Raw genomic sequence first — 10,616 nt, forward strand, 5'->3', positions numbered from 1 at the left:
GCCCTCCCACTCCCCAGTCCGTTCGCATAATGAACCTCATAACAATGGCGGCGTGTTTTACTTGAATGTGCATTAGAGTACCCGAGGCGCTTAAAGCGTGCAGTTAGCGCCGCGCCCTCACGTTAACCATCTCTGGCGCTACATTTCATTCTGGCACTGGCTCACCCGTTAAAGTCATTGTTTGGCACGTTTCTGTGCGGAATGGACACGATCATACGAGAGGAACGTACGCCCCGTTAGAATCGACTAATTTACTATCACCACATTTTCTCTCAGATGATGTTTGTAGCCCTTATATTCATGTTTTTTTTATTATGATAACTAACGTTATCTGCATATTACTGCTTGCCTAGGGCATAGAAAGGGAAATGAAATTACGCTAGCCTAACCTCGAAAGTGGTGAGTTATGGAATCAAGAAACACAGAAGATGGGCGAAAGTATCAAACATTTGGTGGCAAAGGATTAGAGCGGGAACATATATGAGCTGTGATGGAACTTGACCTGGCAAATGTTACATGGCCTCCTAAGAGGAACTTGTCTTTGTAGTTCAACGGAAATTTGGCCTAAATAGTATTCATAAAAGGCGACAACAAGGTATAGTGAAACTAGCACAGGGACTTTACCTTCTTGTGAGAGGAACGTTGCTGAATTAATATCCAAAATATAGACAGCAATTTATCATTGGCGGCGTTATTACAGACTAAGGATAATGTGTGCCAATAAACTCAAGCGGGTTTAACCGAAGGAAAAGCATCCTAAAAACGACGCTTATACAAGGGGAAGGTGAACTTTCTGTCACTCGGATGAAAGAGTGTATGGCGTCCATAAAAACCTGATCACGTCTCAGTAGTGAAAGAAAAATTGAGAGGTTAATTGTATTTTCAAATGAGATAAATAATTATTTTTCATCCTGATTGTTGTAATGAAATAAATATGGAACCTGACCTTGTTAACTTTTAATGTTTACATATTATATGTTCTTTAAAACTGCATATACATTACTGATTTTTATTCATTCTCTCTCTCTCTCTCTCTCTCTCTCTCTCTCTCTCTCTCTCTCTCTCTCTCTCTCTCTCTCTCTCTCTCTCTCTCTCTCTCTCACACATAAATACATAAATATATATATACAGTATATATAAATTATATACATACATATAATATATATGTATATGTATATACATACATATATGTGTGTGTGTAAACATGACAAACATTGTGAATGGAAATTAATAAACAGTTTTTTAGTTAAGAAAACTCATTATATGATAATCCATACTAGAAAGTGGAACTTCACGGTTGTGAACATGCTTAGCCATATGCACTAACACTCATTCAACCCGGTGGACTTGAATTTATTCTGTTGTGATTATCATCCATCCTACCGGGGATGTTATCACCTGTGTGCCTGTTCTATGGAATATTTATTAGCTATTTTCAAACCCAACAGCCCAGTTTTGCAATGAGCAATTCAATACTGTTAAAGTATCGTTCGAAGTAAGAGATTTTATGCGCTGTATTAGCTTTATACTGTATAAATATACATATATACATACATATATAATATATATATGTATATATATAATATATAAATATATATACATATATACATATTTATATATATACATACATATATATATATATATATATATATATATATATATATATATATATATATATATATATATATATATATATATATATATATATATATATATATATATATATAATAATGAAATTTATTACCCTTTAGAGCATGTGTTTTATAAGATATTTCTCGTATTCTGCTAATTAAGTGAAGTTAATTGGTGGCTGAGCTATAACATCTTGAAAAAGTCATGCCACCACACCTGAGCAGCGCTCAGTTGCTCCTCAGATGCGGTCAAGTGAAGATCCGTCGGCGGCTGGCACCTCTAGCGGTGCCAGACGCACGATCCATGACTAAACTTAACCTTAAATAAAAGAAAAACTGGTGAGGCTAGAGGGCTGCAATTTAGTATGTTTGATGATTGGAGGGTGGATGACCAACATACCAATGTGCAGCCCTCTAGCCTCAGTAGTTTTTAAGATTTTAGGGCGGACAGACAGATAAAGCCATCTCAATAGTTTTCTTTTACAGAAGTCTAAAAATGGGTGAGAAATGACAATTCGGCAAAAAGTTTAAAATGATAGAGGAGAAAAGTGACAGCAGTAAGTGAAGCTAGTGGAGGTGAATAAATGACTTAAACTGAAAGAATTCACATTGATGTAATGTGATACAACATTAATAATTAAGGGGGCCTTTAACTTACGTGGCTAGGTATCCTAGCAACCAGAAATAGCTTTGACAAAATAGTTGAGTAGAATGAGGATTCTGTTAGTAAGGACAGGTATTAAAAGAAAAGCAAAAAGATAAATAAACTGCAATGCACTGCAAATTTTGCACATTTAAAAAAAATAATTATGTAAAAGGAAGAATTTTCTCAATTTATATACAGTATATATGTATATTTTATATATTATATTATATTTCATACCCAATACCTTCAGGAATTTGGACCCTTGTCTCATAGTGAGCACCAGGCGCAGTTGGTAGTATTTAAATTTGGGCCAAAGCTCAAGGTATGACCATCTGTTGCTTTGTAGGTTGCCAACTCTTTAGGTAAAGTCTGGCTCCACCATAGGAAATTATGGTCTTGTTGACGAGTAGCAACAGAAGTCATTGGCAGCAGGGTGATGGATAGGATTAAGGCACTGAGAGCTTTGTCTCCTCAGTTTTAATTCAGGGTGCCTGATGGAAGGCCTTTGTAAAAAAAAACCAGTAGGCAGTGGCAAGGATTGTTGACCTTAATCAGTTAGGAACTGCTTGCCACAAGGCATGGACTATCTCTTAGTGAATTTAGCCAATGGATTCTCCACAGTTTTTTCAAAATGGAAAAATACAAAAGGTAGAAAATGATTTCTAGAGATATGGACTGGATGTTTTAGCTTTTTGTGAATCACTTGCAAAGGAATGGGAAGAGAGAGATTGGCAGGGGCCAGATAAAATTAGCAGCGAATGAGCAGGCATGATCTTAACACCAAATGCAGACTAGCCTGTACTGACTGACTGGAATGCAGTGGGGCCTTAGATAACTGGTTGCAAGATTTCAATCATAATGATGCAAATTAGTATTATGATGTACTATTTACTCACAAAGAAATCCACCCCCCCCCAAAAAAAAACTTTAAAAGAATAATATAGATGAATTATCAGAATGGCATATGAAAGTAGAAGTTGGTGGAAACAATGAGGGATAGATGATGAATTGGTAAGGATGCTTGGAGGAGTCTGCAAACAAAATTGCGTTGAAGTTTAATAGTTCTTTTTTGCTGCAAATAATCTTTAACTCAGGTACAGGTTCATCCATAATATACTTGGGACATCTACAGATGGCTGTCATAGAAACCAAATTGATCACATATATTAATCGAGAGGGAATAAGGATGCAGAGAAATGCTAGACTCTTGAGGAGTAGATCTCTGCAGAGACGATTTTAGCCGAAAACGAAATGACACCCGTATTCTAACCAGTGTTTTGCAGATATGTGGAATGAGGTAACAAAGCCTGATGATTGAGAATTGGGATTCATACCAAAAATGCTGAAAAAGAAGGCTGACTGAATGTGGTATTTCACTTATATCGTCTGTGTGGAAAAAATTCAATAGGCTCATCCTAAGAAAGTTTGGGAAAGAAATTAATAAAATACCTAGAGATTAACAGACTTGTTTAAGAAAAGGCAGGCGTTACACAAATCAAATAATTTCCTGCCTGTACTGGCAAGAAATTAAGATACCTAGATTCTATTTTAGACATTGCATTAAGCACGGCAAAAAAAGACCAATTTATGATAACAGCAGAGAAAAATATTACACATAAGACCTACATGTACTACCGTTATAGTAATAATTTCATAGATATTTCAGTCTCTTTAAAAAAATTGGATTTATTGTAAAATTTGAGAACAATAATGCAATTAAAAACACAAAGGCACTCTTTCGACAATACTGTATAGGAAGAGTATCGAATCCAATGTAATTCATGTGAAAAATTTTATATTTGTCAAATTAGAAAACAATTGGAAAAAAGAACAGAACAGCATCAAAATGTACAAGACAAACACAGGAGAAAAGTGAAATGTTTGTTCTTGTTAATGGAAATAATCAAGCCGTCAGTTGAACGGGGTGGGGATCATTTCAGAAGGTTTGGTCGAGGAGGAAAGTAGGTATGTAAGCAAAAACGCTGGAGTCGTGAAGAGATTGCTCAGCCAAATTAACTTCGAGAATGGCAGGAAATGGGTGAAAGATTATGCACGAATGATTTGCGCAGTATACGACGATAAAACGGGGAAGAGATGAGACCAAGGTAAAGGTTAGCGTAGGTGGCAAGATACCTCGGGATGCATTGCAGGTCGATGGGTTGATAATATAAGGTAAACAGTTAGGAAGTTTCAGAGGGAAGTAGAGGGAAACTGAGAAAAGTTGGTTGGAATGGAACGGCCCTAGTATCCAGAAAGGTAGACCATATATGCAAAACATGTTGAATGACAGAATACAAGGTGAGTATGGCGAGATGCACTGCCTGAGGCACTTCTGTGATGGAGTATGAAGTGACTAATTTTGCGTAGGTGAACGTTATTGTGTTTGTTATAGAAAGTGTCGTATTGTTCCAGTTATATATATGTATATATATATATATATATATATATATATATATATATATATATATATATATATACACACACACACACACACACACACACACACACATATATATATATATATATATATATATATATATATATATATATATATATATATATAAATAATATAATGTATTTGCCTTCTTACATTGCTCTGTACTAGTATTTACAAAATGAACAGACTTCATTACCTGAGTTGGTAATTTTCATTGTTATTGTGATATTGGCAACTATTTTTTTTTTTACATAGGCTTACTTTTGTAGCGTTGTTCTAACTTTCGTAATTTATGCAAAAATGACATTAGCTAAGGTGAAACTTACTCTCACTTTAACTTTAAGGTTTATAGCGTTTCCTCATTGCTCTAAAATATGCCTAAAAAGTAAACCTTTGAACATCGTCTGTTGTCACAAGTTTAATTTTTACGCATAAAAGAGAGAAAATTATGCATGGATCAGTGGTATGAAAAGGAATGCTCTTTCCAACTTGGTAGAGCAAAGATAACGTTGAAAACGCGATACAACGCGATGTAAATGAAAGGTTAATATCTTGAAATTACTCTTAACAAAGGTTCTTTGTTTACACCTACCCTAAAAAACAATGTGTTACCGTCTTCTTGGAACGATGAGAAAGTTGTAATATATCTGCGTTTTGTGAAGGTCTGCAGTAGTTTCAGCAACTGATATTGTTAATATTTTTTTATTCTGTTCTCAATCCCATCGTTGTTCTTAGCTAGAATTATTCGTCTGCCGTGTGTGTGTATGAGAGAGAGAGAGAGAGAGAGAGAGAGAGAGAGAGAGAGAGAGAGAGAGAGAGAGACTCAGTGGGTGAGAGATGGTGCAATTCTCATTTAGGTTTTTAATACTCTTCATAGTAATTGTTTCGCCATAACCCATATTTATCCATGGTGACAGAGAGAGTAAATCACTTTCCCATTAGTTCTCTTCCTCCCATGAAAAGAGCTGTAAACTCTCTCTCTCTCTCTCTCTCTCTCTCTCTCTCTCTCTCTCTCTCTCTCTCTCTGGGCACCCTTCCTTTCTCATTACCACTTGCGAAATTCCGGACTCATTTCGAGACTCGATAAAAACAACTATGAGGTGCGGTAATAAGACGATTAAGGTAGTGGGAGGGGCGGGGGTGGGGGGTTGGGGTGAGATGGCGGGGCATGGCATGAAGGTGGCCAGGGTTGCAACTGGGCTCACTAGCTCAGATGTCTTTGAAAGGGAAAGGGAATTGCGAGGATCCGTTGCTACGTTGGTGGAATGCGCTGAGGCTTGAGGAAAGGATTCAATTTAGGGGATGACTTGAGGCCCTTTTGAGGAGCGAGTCATGAGTTCGCAACGGAAGTCATGGAATGCCATGAATGGTTAAGATGGTTAACATAACTGAGATGGGCACCGGTGAATGGAATTTCTTGACTCTTACAGGGTCATGAACAGACAGATTATTGGAATGTATATCAACAATGGCTGTCCGTCAATCTGTACATTATCGGTTATGCAGGGTATTCATTTTGTAGCCTAAATTTTTATAAGGTTTCACAAATAGAATAAAACGCCTGGATGGCATATATATATATATATATATATATATATATATATATATATATATATATATATATATATATATATATATATATATATATATATATATATCTGGATGATGTAGTGAACAACCTCACTATATTTATCATTCAAGAACACCAGCTCCTTTTTCTAAGGCCAGGAATCTCGTCACGTTGTCTCGTGATGTAGGCTATTCGGGTACATTTTAATCCGAACATTTCTTTGAAGGATCTTGGATTTTATCTCTATCGTTTTCCTTGTAGGTGTAGAATCCAATTATATATGGTTGAAAAAACGTGAATAATCACTTTCATACACCTTGTCAATTAGATTACTGAACCTCTCGTCTGCTTGCATAACACATTGAAGGTATCGGACCACGGCCATGGATTGGCTGTAAGACGTGCATTTCTTAGATAATATTTGTATGACATAAATAATTCAGTCCTAACTTTCGTCGATTTTTTTTTTATTCTTGCCGCCTTGTGGTAGCTCTGAATCACGAACTTTTATCTCACCAATCATACGGTTCTTACTTCCGGCTCAGACTCGACGTGACCCAGTTCAAACATGAAATAGGCAGATCCGACATCACATGTATGTCTTGCATGGGGATTTTTCTTTTCATTGTTCCCGAATTCAAAAGATATGTAATAAATGCAAATGTCTTAATGTTATGGATGCCCTTGGATACCAGTCCTTTAACTTTCATTTCTTTCCCAGGAAAAAAAATACTCTTCTCTGTTCAACAGATAGCAAAAGTGTCAGATCAGTGTAGCAGAGTATTGTTGAGCAATATCTATTAAAAAAAAACATACCTGATTCGAAAGATGGTACCTACTTTATACAAAATATCCCCTGTATTCGTATGTTTTTTTATGGTTTCTTTCCAGTTACTAGTTGTAGTTGTTTATCTCATTCATATACAGCACACGTTGGACGAATGCAATGCGTCATGTAGTATCAGAAAAGGAAATCTTTTTGCCGTTGACATGACTCTTGTTTCTTTTTTATCTGTTTAACTGTTCATAGTATCGATGTATAGTAGTTTTTTTTCCGTTGAAGTGTTTCAAGCGTAAAGGAAGCAAGAGAATTTATTTAGAATTCACTACCTCAAAAGAATATCAACAGCACAAATATTTTTTTATGAATGCACGTAGGTATTCATGCAAACAAATGTAAATGTGCAGTTCATATTATTTAGAATGTACTTCATATATTACACATGAACACTGTTATGCTACCTCATCAGCGACCGAAAAGACTTCGATCTCAATTGGGTAAACGTCTTCGGACCCGTTGTGTCAAAAGCAGGCAAGATTAGAATCCTGGCCGAGGCACAAATACTTAAAAATTTCAATTACCTTTGGGTGTTCTTCGTTCATAAGTCACAGAGAATTCGATATTTAACGATATTTGTCAGAAGGTGTTCTCCTTCTGATATTTAAGCCAGTCTTTTTCAGATGAGGTCGCTGGCTCCATGCCCACGCTTGTTAATGAAAAGGTGGTACCTTGATTTTTTGTGGTCACCCATCCAAGTAATGTCAAAGTATAAGGTTTGCTAACTTCGCTAACTGAACGATCAGCCGTAGAGCAGTTTGAATTAATGTAAACATTTTTATAAACACAATATATATATATATATATATATGTATATATATATGTATATTTTATAATGTTTGATATTTATACATACTGTAAGATTGATTACCAGATTTCTCGATATCGAAAGTGAAGCTACTCAGTTCAGTCATTTCAGCCATAATTTTACAAGAGCCAGATAAAAAAAAAATACATGAAGCAAACAGTGGAGAATTAGTTTGAAATTCAGGAAGGTAGAATTTATTTAAGAATAATACCACTTACAACGACAGTGTAAATATTAAGGATGATATATGAATTGTATATTCTAGTGACATTTTGTTGTTATTTCCTTACAGCGAGGATCTTGGTCGGGAAAAGTGACTATTTCACGAGCATGTTCCGGAAATTGGCTTGATAAGCCTGAAGACAAGAAGGATTTATTTTGATACCTTCGATATTTTGATACTTTCGAATTTTACGTATAAAGATAAAACTAGAACTGCGGTTTGAAGATGACGTTTGTGTCAAATAAGAATTGTTTGAGGTTTCGGTAGGTGAATATTGTTGTAATTTAATGTTAAAAGTCAAAGCTTTCATGTAAATGTAATTTGCTTTTATAGAGAATACTGTTTGACTAGAAATATCATCATATGCGGCATAAACGTCTTTCGCAAGAATATGTAACGATTCAAGGAGAGAGAATGAGTTTACCAGCTAATAAAGGCTTTTCCTCGGAAGGAGGCCGGGATGCACACACACACGAGAATATCAGTTCGTAAGAGACGCTAGAGATTAAATCAACGCATTGCTTGAAGAGATGGAGTAGGCATTTGAAGATACTGAAAAAGGAAAATGTCAGAACACTTATTTTAACAACAGCATATGAAAATTATGAACAGTATTTTCTGCAGTATATGTGAGGAAGCTTACGTTGGATTATGCTCGAAGAAAGGAGCATCAGAGTAGAACGTGGAGAGCTTTCATGACTTCATATAACTGGACGGCTAGAAAATAAAAGAACATAAAAACTATTTAGTACTTGGATGAGGCGTGACCCTTCCACACATTTGATCAAGTCCGAGATAAAAATATGCAAAATGCAGCCCAGCAAAGCCTGTCCAGTTTGCTCTCTCTCTCTCTCTCTCTCTCTCTCTCTCTCTCTCTCTCTCTCTCTCTCTCTCTCTCTCTCTCTCTCTCTCTCTCTCACGAGGCCTTCAGTAGGGTAGAAAAGTTAAGAAACGATGGACAGAGATGAGGGACAATATTTTAATAAAAATTTACGAACTGGAATATGACAAAAGAACAGTGTGTATATATATATATATATATATATATATATATATATATCTTCTTCATTTATATATATATATATATATATATATATATATATATATGTATATATATATATATATACATGTGTGTTTTATATGTGTGTATATATACATGTGTGTTTTGTGTAACTGTGTGTGTGTGTGTGTGTGTTTCAACATTAACTGGTGTCTCCCAAAATCTTGGTGGCTCCAGATCAAAATGAAACACAGCTGTCACTGCCACATTGAAATTAACCACTAATTTGTGATGAACCCTAAGCGTTGGAATCTCAAATGCCAGTAGCATACAATTCTAACTTGCCGTATTACAAGGGAGAGGACCGCTCAATCGGGTGTTGTGAACCATTTTGGGGGAAGGAAATTCTCCAGAATGGAGGTTTCGTCTCTTTTTAGGCAAAAATTAGCCAAGTACATCATCATGTCAGTCTGTTTGCTGTGGACCGCTACAGCAGTGGTAGTGAGCAGTGCAACCTTGGACAAAGCTGCCAAGGGAAGTGCCAGTGGCTTGGGGTACAGATATGATGTATCTGAAGGCAGAGGATCGCCTAGTAAAGGTTCGTGGCCCATTTTGGTGGGATAAATGCCCCTGGATGGCAGATGAGCATCTTTTCGTTAAGCTAATGGCGGCTAAGCATTTTTAGCTCCTGTGGAATCCCAAGAAAAGAAAATGCTAATATTCTTTCGCTTTACGGCGTGTGGAAGTTATTAAGTGCCCGGAGGTCATGGGCTTTGTAGCTCCATACTCTGTATTGAAGCTCCCCCCATCAAAAATATCAGAGAAAGAATAAGATAGCAAAGGATAAGGAAAAGTGTGAATGCTAAATGCTAACAAACGAATAATTTTTAAAGTTTTCGGATGAATTGTTTGTGATATATATATTTATATATATATATATATATATATATATATATATATATATATAATATATTATGTATGTATGTATGTATGTATGTATGTATGTATGTATGTATGTATGTATGTATGTATGTATGTATGTATGTGTGTGTGTGTGTGTGTGTGTGTGTGTGTGTGTGTGGTACCAAGAGAAGTGAAATGGTTAGTTTGGAGATATAGCAATGTTTTGAGATTGTTTGGTCATATGGGAAGGATGACAATTGCTTGATGAGAACAAAATGTATAAATCAGAAATTTTTGAAGAGAGGAGAGGAATAACTAAAAAATACTGGATAGATAGGTGAAATGTGTGTTAGAAAGGAATGAACTCTTAATAACCTGGATTCGTGCGAAAATGTGCAAGACGGAGGTGAATCTGGAAGCTTCGGCAGCAGCTTTGTGGAAGCTTTCTGCACAGGGATATATCCAGGATATAACACTGGGCATTTTCCTCAGGAAAATGATTTTTAAAGTTAGTTATATATATATATATATATATATATATATATATATATATATATATG

General features: G+C 35.7%; 1 protein-coding gene across 1 annotated transcript in view; it reads left to right on the forward strand.

Moving 5' to 3' along the window:
- Positions 1 to 9,567: 9,567 nt before the first annotated feature.
- The window catches only part of LOC136852215 (uncharacterized), a 73,169-nt gene continuing 72,120 nt past the window's right edge, over positions 9,568 to 10,616 (forward strand). Inside the window, exon 1 of the mRNA XM_067126662.1 lies at positions 9,568 to 9,751. Within this exon, the coding sequence (XP_066982763.1) occupies positions 9,568 to 9,751 (184 nt within the window). The remainder of the gene's footprint in view (positions 9,752 to 10,616) is intronic.

The sequence above is a fragment of the Macrobrachium rosenbergii genome, chromosome 25 (genome assembly GCF_040412425.1).
Source record: "Macrobrachium rosenbergii isolate ZJJX-2024 chromosome 25, ASM4041242v1, whole genome shotgun sequence".
In the NCBI taxonomy this organism is placed as follows: Eukaryota; Metazoa; Arthropoda; class Malacostraca; order Decapoda; family Palaemonidae; genus Macrobrachium; species Macrobrachium rosenbergii.